Source organism: Lolium rigidum, chromosome 6 (assembly GCF_022539505.1).
Source record: "Lolium rigidum isolate FL_2022 chromosome 6, APGP_CSIRO_Lrig_0.1, whole genome shotgun sequence".
In the NCBI taxonomy this organism is placed as follows: Eukaryota; Viridiplantae; Streptophyta; class Magnoliopsida; order Poales; family Poaceae; genus Lolium; species Lolium rigidum.
In genome coordinates this window covers 1,064,422-1,080,451 of record NC_061513.1, presented here as the reverse complement: position 1 = coordinate 1,080,451, position 16,030 = coordinate 1,064,422, and the positions used below count along the sequence as shown (strand labels likewise).

At 48.1% G+C, this 16,030-nt stretch overlaps 2 protein-coding genes and 2 pseudogenes across 2 annotated transcripts; all 4 read right to left on the bottom strand.

Moving 5' to 3' along the window:
- Positions 1-5,953: 5,953 nt before the first annotated feature.
- LOC124659917 lies at positions 5,954-6,611 on the bottom strand (annotated as a pseudogene).
- A 1,373-nt stretch (positions 6,612-7,984) lies between these two features.
- LOC124659916 (probable NADPH:quinone oxidoreductase 1) lies at positions 7,985-8,717 on the bottom strand. The gene is made up of 2 exons (XM_047197726.1): positions 8,609-8,717; positions 7,985-8,493 (listed from the first exon to the last, which is right to left on the bottom strand). Exons 1-2 carry the CDS (start codon positions 8,715-8,717, stop codon positions 7,985-7,987), a joined length of 618 nt encoding a protein of 205 aa, XP_047053682.1.
- A 2,355-nt stretch (positions 8,718-11,072) lies between these two features.
- On the bottom strand, positions 11,073-12,177 carry LOC124659915 (probable NADPH:quinone oxidoreductase 1). Its single transcript, XM_047197725.1, has 3 exons — positions 12,161-12,177; positions 11,678-11,796; positions 11,073-11,566 (listed from the first exon to the last, which is right to left on the bottom strand). The coding sequence occupies exons 1-3, from the start codon at positions 12,175-12,177 to the stop codon at positions 11,073-11,075; spliced, it is 630 nt and encodes a 209-aa protein (XP_047053681.1).
- Positions 12,178-12,212: 35 nt separating this feature from the next.
- On the bottom strand, positions 12,213-13,059 carry LOC124659913 (annotated as a pseudogene).
- Between the last annotated feature and the right edge of the window lie 2,971 nt (positions 13,060-16,030).

The window sequence follows — 16,030 nt, the reverse complement described above, 5'->3', positions numbered from 1 at the left end:
GCACCCTCGCCCCATCGACGGTGATGAACGGGGACTCACAACAGCTAAAAAGTCTCGGGAATCTCGTCCTGAGAGGACCGTTGCCCGTCCACCAGTCCGTCCAGAAGTAAGTCCTCCTTCCGTTCCGTACCCTATGCTTGGCCCCCATTTTGAAATGCCATTTAATCTTTTGTATCGCGTTCCAAAATTGCGAGCCATGAGTTGGGACCCCTCCCGCAAAGAGATCTCGACCCTGCAGGTACTTAGCCCTTATCAGGTCAGCCCATAGACCCTCAGCTCCTTGGTACAGCTTCCAGATCCATTTGACCATGAGAGCGATGTTCATGAATTTGGTGTTCATGACCCCCAGGCCCCCCAGCGCCTTGGGTTTACACACCGTGGCCCAATCCACCATGTGGTACTTGCGTTTGTCCCCAACGCCTTCCCAGAAAAAGCGCGAGCGCGACTTGTCCATAGCCTTATGGGTGCCATCATGCAGCAAGTACATGCTCATGGCAAACAGAGGTAAACTAGACAAGCAGGAGTTAGTGAGCTCAAGCCGTCCTGCAGCCCCAGGTACAGGCCCTGCCATGGCTCAACCCTATGAGCCACGACCTCCGGCAAAAATCCCCAGTCCGCCACCCTCAGTGGTTTATCACTAATTGGAAGGCCCAGATAAGTGATTGGGAATTTGCCCAGGCGACAGTTGAGCAGGTTGGCTACCCGTTGTTGTGTAGCCGGGGTGACCCCCATCACCACGACCTCGCTCTTGTCGAAGTTAATCTTCAAACCCGACATATTCTCAAAACAGAGAAGTAGGGTTTTCAGGTTAGCGATACCCACCCCTGTGGGTTCCAACAAAATCATGGTGTCATCCGCGTATTGCAGATGCGTGACCCCCCCCCCCCGAATCAGGTGTGACACTAGTCCCCTGACATGTCCTGCCGCCCTGGCCTTGCTAATGATCGCGGCCAGACCGTCCACCATAACTGTGACTATGTGAGCAGTAGATGCGGAGGTCACTTGTCTGATCTCTAGTGTTGGGGAGGAGACCGAATAAATAGATGACTGGATTTCATCGGACAGGTCATCGTGAACGTCATGCTCGCTGACGCGACCAACGGATATCAGTCTGGACTCTGGACTAACAAATCAAGCAACCAGAGACTGTCGTTTTCTTGTCCTACTTGTGTGGAAATCTGTCTTTGTTCTGCAATCTGCACGAACGGATGTTTCTTTGAGCGATACAGGCTGCCGCAGCTAGAGATTATACGTCATCGATGGCCTCATATCATATTCCCGATCATTGGCTCCCTCATTCCACAATATTATCAGTAGCAATCAGGCCTCTAGATGGGCAGAATAAACAAGTGCTTTCTGCTTTAGCATTGGCTACCCATCTCCCCCCAAGAGGCCACCACGGATGTATAAAGTTCAGACGCCGCAACAAGAAGTAATCGAATTAACGTCATCGATGGCGTCAACGTTACCGTTGAAATTTGGTCTTTTTTTTTAGTGAAATCATATATTTTATTAATCAAAAATCAAGTTAAGCGAAGCAACACATCTGCAGATAAAATTTGAAAAGACCGAGACACCCAACGTAGCCAGCCTTCACCGCTCGACTCCGGCGCCGCCGAAAATAGTCGAGCCTCCACCATTGCAAGTACAAAAAATGTATTGGCGCCAACAAGGCTTTGCGAGTCGATGAACAGGCCTGCTGCAGACAGCGAAGCACATGTCGTTGTGGCATATCGATCGGGGGACGTCCCCGTACTATCTTATACCAAGCTACGCCACCTCCCATCGATGAAGTCAGAGAAGAACGGCATATACACCACCTCTGAACCAACGTCTTCGCTCCATAAGAACCACCTCGCTCCGGCCACCAGCGTCGTCGTGGATAACACGAACTATAGCGACAAACCCAGGAACATGTGTATGGGGCCTAGTTGATGATCCAAGATAATCGTCACCCTTCTCCACAAGCCCGCACATGTGTCCTTTTGTAGTTCCACCCTCGGCAGCCCGTCACATACAATTCATGAATTTTTTTTTTTTGATAATGGGCGCTTTATTACTCATAAAAAGTAATAACACCCGACCTCTCTGCATAGCGAAGATGCACACAGCCGTTCAAAGAGTCTCAATATTTCGGAGTGCTAAAAAAGGTGAATTATCCCCAAACTTGAGATGGGAACGTTTCAGTCTATTCCAAACAATTGGCCATGCTTGCATAATCTTCCTTCTCCGCTGGTTGGGGTGGTACTTCGGATGTGTCGGCAAGGGTGAGAGAGTGAGAAGGAGGAGACTAATATGGCGAAGATTGAGCGGTGAGGGGTCTTTGGAGTGTACTCTCTGAAATGTCGCGTTGTCTCTCTACCCCCACGCGTGCATAAGCGTCCCTCTGTGCTCTTCACCGGGTTTGTCCCACAGAAACTGCCGATTCAGCCATTCCTTGAGGGTCAAGTTTTGGGCTACTTTGAGAACATGTGATGCATGCCCTAATGTGCGTACATGTGGATGCAACCAACCACGCAAAAATTGGCCCGCGCTTTGGAGGGAACCAAATACACCCATGTATAATTAAACCGAATCATGGTCTAGTAATCATTAAAACGACCATCTTGGCCTTGAATCTAAAGAAAATGGATTAGAAACTTCAGGAGTCTAGCTGTCCCAGCACCACAAATGCGCAAAAAAATGTGGGAACAGAAAAAATGGATACTGAAAATGATGTAATAATGCGAAGAGCACAAAATGTTGAATTTACGAAGCAAAGCAAAGCATAGTACTGGATGCATAACATTGAGCAAATATTTAGCGACTTATTACTATCACACGCTTAGAAGAGCACAAAAAACTTGTGCAGTAATTGAATCGAACACGCTTGTATATAAATTAAATCAAATCTTCGAATAATCTTTAAAACTACTAGGTTGGCCTTGAGGGTAAAGAAGGAGGATTCAGAGACATAAGGAGTCTAGTTGACCCAGCATCACAGATACTCCGTACAACAAAAGAACGCGGTAACAGAAAAATAGATAAAAGAATGATGGAATTATACTAACAACACAAAATATTTAATTTATTAAGCTAGGCAAAACATAGCACACATTAGGGATCGAGCAACTCATTAGCGATTTATTGCCGTCACACGCTTACACTAGCACTACCTTTTGTCTAAAAGACCGGAAACACTTGTGCAGAAATACGTCGTAGGGTAGAGTAAAACCACAACAATGGTGCACGAACTCGGAACAGGATAGTAATGCAGCGCTCTTTCCGGGTTAGGCTTGCTTGGGTTGGAGCCTGAGCGCGAAGGCCTGACAGCACAAAATACTTAATTTATTTAGCTAAGCAAAACATAGCACACATTAGCGATTTATTGCTGTCACACGCTTACACTAGCACTACCTTTTGTCTATAAGACCGGAAACACTTGTTCAGAAATACGTCGTAGGGTAGAGTAAAACCACAACAATGGTGCACGAACTTGGAACATTTGTTCAGTGCCTTGCATATTGGACAACTAGAATTATTTCGTCTAAATTTTGGTGAAGTAATCTTGTTACCAAAAGTTAATGAGGCAGAAAGGATTCAACAATATAGACCTATTTGCCTTTTAAACGTAAGTTTCAAGATTTTCACGAAAGTGGCCACCATTATACTTAATACGGTTGATCATGTAGTTCGGCCATCTCAAACAACCTTCATGCAAGGAAGAAATATCCTAGATGGAGTGGCGGTTTTGCATGAGACGGTACATGAGATGCATACTAAGAAATTAAATGGGGTTATTTTAAAGTTAGATTTTGAAAAGGCTTATGACAAGATCAAGTGGTCTTTCCTACAACAGACACTCAGGATGAAAGGTTTTTCTCCTGAATGGCGTGCTTTAATTAATGATTTTGTGTATGGAGGTAGTGTGGCAATTCGGGTTAATGATGACACCGGCCATTATTTCCAAACACGAAAAGGGTTACGCCAAGGGGATCCGCTATCACCGATGTTATTCAACATTGTGGCGGATATGCTGGCTATACTCATAGAGCGGGCCAAGTCTGATGGTCAAATTGAAGGGGTGATTCCATATCTGGTTGATGGTGGCTTATCTATCCTTCAATATGCCGATGATACAATTCTGTTTATGGATCATGATCTCGAAAAAGCTCAAAACCTGAAATTAATTTTGGTGGCTTTTGAGCAGCTTTCGGGATTGAAAATCAATTTCCATAAAAGTGAATTGTTCTGTTTCGGTGATGCCCAAGATGATACAGCTCTCTATACAGAGTTGTTCGGTTGCGGGCAAGGCCAATTTCCCATTCGCTATTTGGGTATTCCGATTCATTATCGGAGACTCACGATCGCTGAATGGAAAATAGTAGAAGAAAGATTACAGAAACGCCTGAGTAGTTGGAAAGGCAAGTTGCTATCCCTTGGAGGAAGATTGGTACTCATTAATTCGGTACTAACAAATATGGTACTGTATATGTTATCATTCTTCCTTATACCAAAAGGAGTTCTGCACAAACTCGATTATTATCGATCCAGATTGCAAGGGGATAGCGAGAAAAAGAAATATCGACTGGTTAAATGGAGTGTAGTTTGTAGTCCTAAAGATCAAGGCGGGCTTGGTGTTCATGACCTGGAAGTCAAGAATGCAGCCCTGCTGGGTAAATGGCTTTTTAAGATCCTTACCGAGGATGGGATTTGGCAAACCATACTCCGGAAAAAGTATATAGGCTCCAAGACGTTATCTCATGTGGTTTGAAAACCTGGAGATTCACACTTCTGGGCTGGTCTAATGGTGTCAAAAAATGTCTTTTTTCGTCATGGTACTTTCTCAATTAAGAATGGAACACAGATACGTTTCTGGGAGGATGCATGGTTAGACAATGCCCCTCTAAGTGAACAGTATCCTGCGTTGTATAGTATCGTTCGTCGCAAGGGAGATACCATTTCCACAGTAATGGCTACCTCTCCTCCGAATGTGACGTTCCGACGTGTTTTGCTAGGACAAAGGCTAGCGGCATGGAACACTTTAATTCAAAGGTTGGGGGATGTTATCCTATCACCTGAACCAGATGAATTTAGGTGGAATTTATATGTAGATGGCTCTTTCTCAGTAAAATCCTTATACACCGCCATAATCCATTCTGATTTACCGGTTGATAATAATAAGAAAATTTGGAAGATGAAGATACCATTAAAAATAAAAATATTTGGATGGTACCTTCGTCGAGGAGTCATCCTCACCAAAGACAATCTTGTTAAGCGGAATTGGCAAGGAAGCTCTCGATGTGTTTTTTGTCATCATGATGAAACTATTAAACACCTCTTCTTCCAGTGCCAGTTCGCGAGATCTATTTGGTCTGTCATCCAAGTAGCGTCTACCTTGTTTCAAGGTTTAAGTTGCTTCTTAGGGTGGGGGCGCTGGCAGTTATCTGGGCGCTTTGGCTGAGTACAAATGACAAGATATTTAATGACATTAACTCCTCTTTGTTGTAGGTCATCTACAGATGTACAGGGATTCTTCGTTCGTGGTTACCTCTTCAGCGTATGGAGAACCGAGACCTATTTACGGAGGTCTGTACACGATTGGAGGCTACGACGAAGGATACTTTTTCCCTACATGGGTGGCAGCATAGTCTACGGATTGAAGCCCCATCCACACCTTAGGCGTTATATGATTCATCGTTCCGATATGTATTTCGCCTAGATTTTTTAGTTTGACATCTTTTTTTGGACTTGAGACTCAATAACGGCTGTGTGCATCCTGATTATGCAGAGGCTGGATGTAATTGCTTCCACAAAAGTAATAAAGCATCCTTTATCGAAAAAAAATAAGACAGGAAACACTTGTGTAGAAATACGATGGAGGGTAGTAATGCAGAGTAAAACCATAACAATTGTGCACGAACTCGGAACAGGATAGTGATGCAGCGCTCTTTCCGGGTTTCTTCTTCACCACTTAGGGTTGCTTGGGTTGGAGCCTGAGCGTGAAGGCCTGGAGTGATAGGAGCACCTTCTTGAGCCTCTCCCTGTTCTTTGCGTCGGTGAGGTTGCTGTCAGCGTCGAAACTGGGCGGGTAGTCGTACATTCTCACGTGGAGCTCCGGCTTGTTGATGAAGTGGATGTCGAGGTAGATCCCGATCTGGCGGAGGTGGAGCGACCCCCTCCCACCGTTGAAGTCGTATCCCGCGCAGACGATCGCCGCGGCCTTGTCAGCCCAGCATTTGACACTGCCCCTCGACGCCCAGTCCAGCGCGTTCTTCAGCGAGGCGGTGACGGAGTAGTTGTACTCGGGCGAGGCGAAGAGGAAGCAGTCGGCGGCGAGGACCCTGGGGCTGAACGCCTAGACTTCCGGCGGGAAGCCGTCGCCGCCATCGGTCTCGAGGTCCGGGTTGGCCATTGGCAGGTTGGAGATGTCGACGTGGTCGATGATCAGGCCCAGTATGAACTCCTCGCATAGCTCCTCCGCTACATTTGGGAGAAGAGACAAAACGATCAGGAGATAAGAGACGGTTTCAGGATGAATGCTGCGTACGTGCGTCTGCTGCAACGGTGAAACCGTGATTTGGATGAATGAGTTTACCGGCGCGGATGAGGCCGGCGTGCCAGGAATCCTTGCGGAGCACCGGTGAACCAACATCTTCGCTCCAGAAGAACCACCTCGCTCCGGCCACCAACGTCGTCGTGGATAACACGAACGACAGCGACAAACTTAGGAACATGTGTATGGGGCCTAGTTGATGATCCAATGTAATCGCCACCCTTCTCCACAACCCCGCACATGTGTCCTTTTGTAGTTCCACCCTCGGCAGCCCTGACGGTCACCTACAATTCATCATAGGCACTTCTAGCATACGGCATCCCCAAACTTGAGATGGGAACGTTTCAGTCTATTCCAAACAATTGGCCATGCTTGCATAATCTTCCTTCTCCGCTGGTTGGGGCGGTACTTCAGATGTGTCGGCGAGAGTGCAACTGTTGAGGGTGAGAGAGTGAAAAGGAGGAGACTAATATGGCGAAGATTGAGCGGTGAGGGGACTTATGGGGTGTACTCTCTGAAATGTCGCGTTGTCTCTCTACCCCACGCGTGCATAAGCGTGCCTCTCTTTGCTCTTCACCGGGTTTGTCCCACGGAAAATGCCATTCAACCATTCCTCGAGGGTCAAGTTTTGGGCTACTTTGAGAATATGTGATGCATGCCCTAATGTGGGTACACGTGCAAGCAACCAACCACGCAAAAATTGGCCCGCACTTTGGAGGGAACCAAATACACCCATGTATAATTAAACCGAATCATGGTCTATTAATCATTAAAACGACCATCTTGGTCTTGAATCTAAAGAAAATGGATTAGAAACTTCAGGAGTCTAGGCGTCTAGCTGTCCCAGCACCACAGATGCGCAAAAAATGTGGGAATAGAAAAAATGGATAATGAAAATGATGTAATAATGCGAAGAGCACAAAATGTTGAATTTACGAAGTAAAGCAAAGCATAGTACTGGGTGCATAAGATTGAGCAAATATTTAGCGACTTATTACTATCACACGCTTAGAAGAGCACAAAAAACTTGTGCAGTAGTTGAATCGAACACGCTTGTATATAATTAAATCAAATCATCGAATAATCTTTAAAACTACTAGCTTGGCCTTTAGGGTAAAGTAAAAGGGTTCAGAGACATGAGGAGTCTAGCTGACCCAGCATCACAGATACAACAAAAGAACGTGGTAACAGAAAAATAGATAAAAGAATGTTGGAATCATACTGACAGCACAAAATACTTAATTTATTAAGCTAAGCAAAACATAGCACACATTAGCGATTTATTGATGTCACACGCTTACACTAGCACTACCTTTTGTCTAAAAGACAGGAAACACTTGTGTAGAAATACGACGGAGGGTAGTAATGCGGAGTAAAACCATAACAATGGTGCACGAACTCGGAACAGGATAGTAATGCAGCGCTCTTTCCGGGTTTCTTCTTAACCACTTAGAGTTGCTTGGGTTGGAGCCTGAGCGCGAAGGCCTGGAGCGACAGGAGCACCTTCTTGAGCCGCTCCCTGTTCTTTGTGTCGGTGAGGTTGCCGTGGGAGTCGAAACTGGGCGGGTCGTCGTACATCCTCACGTGGAGCTCCGGCTTGTTGATGAAGTGGATGTCGAGGTAGATCCCGATCTGGCGGAGGTGGAGCGACCCCCTCCCGCCGTTGAAGTCGTATCCCGCGCAGACGATCGCCGCGGCCTTGTCCGCCCAGCATTTGACGCTGCCCCTCGACGCCCAGTCCAGCGCGTTCTTCAGCGAGGCGGTGACGGAGTAGTTGTACTCGGGCGAGGCAAAGAGGAAGCAGTCGGCGGCGAGGACCCTGGCGCGGAACGCCTCGACTTCCGGCGGGAAGCCGTCTCCGCCATCGGTCTCGAGGTCTGGGTTGGCCATTGGCAGGTTGGAGATGTCGACGTGGTCGATGATCAGCCCCGGGATGAACTCCTCGCATAGCTCCTCGGCTACATTTGGGAGAAGAGACAAAACGATCATGAGACAAGAGACGGTTCCAGGATGAATGGTGCGTACGTGCGTCTGCTGCACCGGTGAAACCGTGATCTGGATGAATGAGTTTACCGGCGCGGATGAGGCCGGTGTGCCAGGAATCCTTGCGGAGGGAGCCGCTGAAGGCGGCCACGCGGATGACGGTGGGCTTCGCTAACGCTGGCGTTGCCACGGTTCCCATGCTTCTTGATCTCGGGTCCGATTCGGGCTGCTGTGCTATTACTGTGACTATGTGAGCAGCTTCAGGTACTGATGCGGAGGTCACTTGTCTGATCTCTAGTGTTGGGGAGGAGACCGAATAAATAGATGACTGGATTTCATCGGCCAGGTCATCGTGAACGTCATGCTCGCTTACGCGACCGACGGCTATCAGTCTGGACTCTGGACTAACAAATCAAGCAACCAGAGACTGTCGTTTTCTTGTCCTACTTGTGTGGAAATCTGTCTTTGTTCTGCAATCTGCACGAACGGATGTTTCTTTGAGCGATACAGGCTGCCGCAGCTAGAGATTATACGTCATCGATGGCCTCATATCATATTCCCGATCATTGGCTCCCTCATTCCACAATATTATCAGTAGCAATCAGGCCTCTAGATGGGCAGAATAAACAAGTGCTTTCTGCTTTAGCATTGGCTACCCATCTCCCCCCAAGAGGCCACCACGGATGTATAAAGTTCAGACGCCGCAACAAGAAGTAATCGAGCAACAAGAAGTAATCGAATTAACGTCATCGATGGCGTCAACGTTACCGTTGAAATTTGGTCTTTTTTTTAGAGAAATCATATATTTTATTAATCAAAAATCAAGTTAAGCGAAGCAACACATCTGCAGATAAAATTTGAAAAGACCGAGAAATACAAAACGATCTCTAGGATTTTTCTGCACCCAACGTAGCCAGCCTTCACCGCCCGACTCCGGCGCCGCCGAAAAGAGTCGAGCCTCCACCATTGCAAGTACCAAAAATGTATTGGCGCCAACAAAGCTTTGCGAGTCGATGAACAGGCCTGCTGCAGATAGCGAAGCACATATCGTTGTGGCATATCGATCGGGGACGTCCCCGTACTATCTTGTATCAAGATACGCCACCTCCCATCGATGAAGCCAGAGAAGAACGGCATATACACCACCTCTGAACCAACGTCTTCGCTCCATAAGAACCACCTCGCTCCGGCCACCAGCGTCGTCGTGGATAACACGAACTATAGCGACAAACCCAGGAACATGTGTATGGGGCCTAGTTGATGATCCAAGATAATCGCCACCCTTCTCCACAAATCCGCACATGTGTCCTTATGTAGTTCCACCCTCGGCAGCCCTGACGGTCACATACAATTCATGAGATTTTTTTTTGATAATTGGCGCTTTATTACTCATAAAAAGTAATTACACCCGACCTCTGCATAGCGAAGATGCACACAGCCGTTCAAAGAGTCTCAATATTCCGGATTGCTAAAAAAGGCGAATTATCCGCAAACTTGAGATGGGAACGTTTCAGTCTATTCCAAACAATTGGCCATGCTTGCCTAATCTTCCTTCTCCGCTGGTTGGGGTGGTACTTCGGATGTGTCGGCGAGAGTACAACTGTTGAGGGTGAGAGAGTGAGGAGGAGACTAATATGGCGAAGATTGAGCGGTGAGGGGACTTATGGGGTGTACTCTCTGAAATGTTGCGTTGTCTCTCTACCCCCACGCGTGCATAAGCGTCCCTCTGTGCTCTTGACCGGGTTTGTCCCACGGAAACTGCCGATTCAGCCATTCCTTGAGGGTCAAGTTTTGGGCTACTTTGAGAACATGTGATGCATGCCCTAATGTGCGTACATGTGGATGCAACCAACCACGCAAAATTGGCCCGCGCTTTGGAGGGAACCAAATACACCCATGTATAATTAAACCGAATCATGGTCTAGTAATCATTAAAACGACCATCTTGGCCTTGAATGTAAAGAAAATGGATTAGAAACTTCAGGAGTCTAGCTGTCCCAACACCACAGATGCGCAAAAAATGTGGGAATAAAAAAAATGGATACTGAAAATGATGTAATAATGCGAAGAGCACAAAATGTTGAATTTACAAAGCAAAGCATAGTACTGGATGCATAACATTGAGCAAATATTGAATCGAATACGCTTGTATATAAATTAAACCAAATCATCGAATAATCTTTAAAACTACTAGGTTGGCCTTGAGGGTAAAGAAGGAGGATTCAGAGACATAAGGAGTCTAGTTGACACAGCATCACAGATACTCCGTACAACAAAAGAACGCGGTAACAGAAAAATAGATAAAAGAATGATGGAATTATACTAACAGCACAAAATATTTAATTTATTAAGCTAGGCAAAACATAGCACACATTATCGATCGAGCAACTCATTAGCGATTTATTGCCGTCACACGCTTACACTAGCACTACCTTTTGTCTAAAAGACCGGAAACACTTGTGCAGAAATACGACGTAGGGTAGAGTAAAACCACAACAATGGTGAACGAACTCGGAACAGGATAGTAATGCAGCGCTTTTTCCTGGTTTCTTCTTCACCACTTAGGCTTGCTTGGGTTGGAGCCTGAGCGCGAATGCCTGGAGCGCTCCCTGTTCTTTGCGTCGGTGAGGTTGCCGTCGGCGTCGAAACTGGGCGGGTCGTCGTACATCCTCACGTGGAGCTCCGGCTTGTTGATGAAGTGGATGTCGAGGTAGATCCCGATCTGGCGGAGGTGGAGTGACCCCCTCCCGCCGTTGAAGTCATATCCCGCGCAGACGATCGCCGCGGCCTTGTCAGCCCAGCATTTGACACTGCCCCTCGACGCCCAGTCCAGCGCATTCTTCAGCGAGGCGGTGACAGAGTAGTTGTACTCGGGCGAGGCGAAGAGGAAGCAGTCGGCGGCGAGGACCCTGGCGCGGAACGGCTCGACTTCCGGCGGGAAGCCGTCGCCGCCATCGGTCTCGAGGTCCGGGTTGGCCATTGGCAGGTTGGAGATGTCGACGTGGTCGATGATCAGCCCCGGGATGAACTCCTGGCATAGCTCCTCGGCTACATTTGGGAGAAGAGACAAAACGATCAGGAGACAAGAGACGGTTCCAGGATGAATGGTGCGTGCGTCTACTGCACCGGTGAAACCGTGATTTGGATGAATGAGTTTACCGGCGCGGATGAGGCCGGTGTGCCAGGAATCCTTGCGGAGGGAGCCGCTGAAGGCGGCCACGTGGAGGACGGTGGGATTCGCTGACGCTGGCGTCGCCACTGTCGTTGCAGGCACTGACCTGCAGCTCACGATCGGGAGGAAGACGAAGGAAGGACAGAGACACACTGGATTTTGGTGGCGCACGAACGCCTTTTGTTTCTCTGAATCTTGCTTCACCCGAGCTCGTCCTCGATGGTGGTGATTTTGTGGAGTTTACAGGGATGGGTTCTTATAGGGAGGCTCGCACCCACGTCACCGTCCCGCGCACGCACGCACCCACGGCTCCGCGATCTCTGCGTGCCCTCTGATCTCGCCCACGACGCGCACACACGCGGGCGTGGCGGCCAGCTCGAGCTGCAGGACCTGGTCCTCTCCCTCCTAACTCGCTAACCACTAACTGAATCAAAACACACGCCCTAGACTCACACACACGATACAAACACAAGCCAGGCACAGACATGGCTTAGTGCCAACACACTCCCCCTAAGCCATGACCTAGCACAGGCCCGGCTGGTCGTCGATGAGGAGCGCCTGCGCCTGCTCCTCCCTCTTCTTCTTCCTGCAGTCGCCCTCGAAATGCCCGCGGATGCCGCAGTAGTGGCACCTGCCACGCCTCGGGTAGGTCCGCGCCGTTCCCCGCGTTGTCGTCGTTGTGGCCGCCGCCGCGCGCACGGTGCTGAGCCTCCCACTGCGCTGCCGTGAGCAGGAGCTGCCCGTCGCCGCGATCGCCACCGCGTACAGCCGCCTTGCGCCGCTCGGACCGCTCCTGGAACGCCTTCAGGCGGCCGAGCACCTCGTCGAAGCAGACGGTCTCGACGTCGCAGAACTTCTCGATGCCGGCCACCGCCTGGTACAGATCGTCGGGCACGGTGTCGAGGACCTTCTTGACCATCTCCTTGTCGCTCAGCGTCGCACCGAGGCTCGCGAACCTCGCCGCCATGCCGCTGATCTTGCCGGCGTAGACGTCCAGCGCCTCGCCATCCGCCATGAACAGTCGATCAAACTCGCCGCGGAGCGTGGACACCCGAGCCGCCCTGACGCGGTCCGATCCAACGAACCGTGCCTTGAGGCTCGCCCACACCGCCGCCGCCGTCTTCTTCGACGAAACCTGCAGGAGAATGTCTTCCGCGAGCGCGCCGAGCAGGTAGGCCCTCGCCGTCTTGTTCTTCTTCGGGTCGACCTCCGCCGCTGGATCCTCCGGAGCCACCGCCTCCCAGACGCCTTGCGCGTCGAGGTTCGCCTCCACCTTGATCGCCCAGACGGTGTAGTTGTCGCCGGTGAGCAACGGACAGGAGAGCGGCACCGCGCTCCCCCCTCCGCCGCCGTACGGTACCATCGCCATCGCCTCCTCTGCTAACCCCGCTCTGATACCAAATGTCGTTGCAGGCACTGACCTGCAGCTCACGATCGGGAGGAAGACGAAGGAAGGACAGAGACACACTGGATTTTGGTGGCGCACGAACGCCTTTTGTTTCTCTGAATCTTGCTTCACCCGAGCTCGTCCTCGATGGTGGTGATTTTGTGGAGTTTACAGGGATGGGTTCTTATAGGGAGGCTCGCACCCACGTCACCGTCCCGCGCACGCACGCACCCACGGCTCCGCGATCTCTGCGTGCCCTCTGATCTCGCCCACGACGCGCACACACGCGGGCGTGGCGGCCAGCTCGAGCTGCAGGACCTGGTCCTCTCCCTCCTAACTCGCTAACCACTAACTGAATCAAAACACACGCCCTAGACTCACACACACGATACAAACACAAGCCAGGCACAGACATGGCTTAGTGCCAACAGCCACGGTTCCCATACTTCTTGATCTCGGGTCTGATTCGGGCTGCTGTGCTATGACTGTGACTCTGTGAGTAGCTTCAGGTACTGAGGCGGAGGCCACTTGTCTGATCTCTAGTGTTAAGGAGGAGACCGAATAAATAGACGACGGGATTTCATCGGCTAGGTCATCGTGAACGTATTTTTTTCTTTTTTTTTGAGAATAGGTCATCGTGAACGTCATGCTCGCTGACGCGACCGACGGCTATCAGTCTGGACTAACAAATCAAGCAACCAGAGACTGTCGTTTTCTTGTCCTAGCTACTTGTGTGAAAATCAGTCTTTGTTCTGCAATCTGCACGAACGGATGTTTCTTTTAGCGATACAGGCTGCCGCGGTGAGCGATTATACGTCATCGATGGCCTCATATCATATTCCCGACCATTGGCTCCCTAATCTTACAATATTATCAGTAACAATCAGGCCTGTAGCTGGGCAGAATAAACAAGTGCTTTCTGCTTTAGCATTGGCTACCCATTTCCCCCAAGAGGCCACCACGGATGTATAAAGTTCAGCCGACGCAACAAGAAGTAATCGAATTAACGCCATCCATGGCGTCAACGTTATTTTCCTTGCTCCCATTGTTTCGCCACCTGATTGAACTTTTTTCTCTTGCATTCAAAAGTAATTGCATTTAGCGGAGTTACAAGACTTATACATGAACTCAAGAATCCTTTAGGCTGCGAAAAGGGGCTTAACAAAAAAAATCGATAAAAAGAAGCTTAAGAATTGACTCGAAAACTAACACATTGCGCACTTTGTTCGGACACACTATGGTTCTTGCATTTGAAAGTAACTGAATTTGGGGTAGTTATAAAACTTTCATGGGACTGTGACTCACTGGATTAAAAAACGGGGGCAAATCGAACGGGTACGCGCTCCGTTGTGTCCCCAATGAGGATGAACCGATCTGGGTCGGGGTCCCTGACGGGTCAGCCACATTTTTTATTTTTCCTTTACCAAATGTTCCCCTACGATCGCAGTCAAATAGGAATAAAAGGTTTAAATCTCTTTACCAATTCGGTTTTCATCGGAGAAGCTAGGGAACGGTTGAGAAACTACTTGCGACTACCAGTTTATCGTAGAGATTAGATTGTGGCTTCACATTGTGGAGGGAAACTCTCCAGACATTTTCCGTTCTTTTGGGCATTAGCTTCCTTGAACCTATAAGCCGGGATAGAAGACCTTAAAGAAGTCTCATCTTGCTTGCATAGATTGTGCACTACACATTCCTGGATTTTTGGGCTCACCTTTCCTAGTCATCTGGTTGTACCAAAGGACAACAAACGATGAACCAAAGTTAACGGACATGCATACATAAGTGGCTATAATGACCAGCGTCAACTAAATAAGGCATATGTTAGGCAGTTTCTTGTTAAAAGAGTCTGACAACTCTCCCAACGTTGCACATGATTCCCTCTCCTTCACGAACCCTAGCATTCGGTGTAAACTAGTGAGAAGGAGGTCCAATTGCTTGCGGGGTGGGTTTGATCTAGGATGCGGGTGGATCAACAAGTGACATTTTAGCATCTCATAGTGACTAGTGCGGTGCGTCATTCTTCATACATTGGATAGAACTGAGAGCAGAGAAAACGTGCTTTATGCATGTCACTAGTGAGACTTAGGTTTGTACTCACACTTTTACACATCACACGGTTCCCAATGCAACGCACCTTCTAACGGAAAAAAGTTTCCCAGAAATATCAAGAGAGACGTCCTAGCCTTTTGGATAATTTTATTGCAAAAATGATTGGGCACATGTCCAACTAAACACCATGCTTTTTGTTCCTTTGTACCAAATATTTTCACTTATTTAAACCGTAATTCCATCAACATAATTACGGTTATAAATTATATGATACAACTTTTAATGTTAAAGTTTTCACTTGTATTCAAAATACATTTGCAGCAAAAGTTTGTTCATTTTTCTTAAAGCAGGATATATTTCTTAGAAACCTTTCCCTAAAGCGTATCTCCCTCGTCTAAGAAATATAGCAAATTAAGATATCATTTGATTTCCTTAGTGAACTAATATGTATATTTAGATGTAATATTCATTTTGTATGCATTTGGATCTACTTAAGTATCCATAAGTATTTTGGTGGAGATGGCTCTAGAGCATGTGTATCTAGTACACTCGACCTAGGGAGCCACATTGAAAGCCTAGCGTCCCGAAATAGGAATCCCTCTCCTTCACGAACCCTAGCATTCGTTGCGAGCTTGAAACGGCGAAAGGGCTGTGCCTAAACTATTGCACCCAAAAAAATTGTGTTTCTAAAATCTTAATAGAGGCATCTAATTTTTAGATAGCTCACAATCGAAGCAATTGATAGAATTATTTGAAACTATATAAAATCAAAGTATCAAAACCAAAATTCACTAGTTGTCTTGAACATATCCATTCAAGATTAATGGGGATGGAGATCATACCTTAGCAGCTGACTGAGCCAAGGATGTGAAGGAGATATGCCCTAGAGGCAATAATAAAG

Bases quoted from the DNA above. Each gene is read 5' to 3' on its own strand.
- LOC124659916 (XM_047197726.1), bottom strand. From the start codon at position 8,717: ATGGGAACCGTGGCAACGCCAGCGTTAGCGAAGCCCACCGTCATCCGC. The intron at 8,494-8,608 runs GTAAACTCATTC...TCCCAAATGTAG, and splicing joins CACCGGCCTCATCCGCGCCG to CCGAGGAGCTATGCGAGGAG.
- LOC124659915 (XM_047197725.1), bottom strand. The intron at 11,567-11,677 runs GTAAACTCATTC...TCCCAAATGTAG, and splicing joins CACCGGCCTCATCCGCGCCG to CCGAGGAGCTATGCCAGGAG.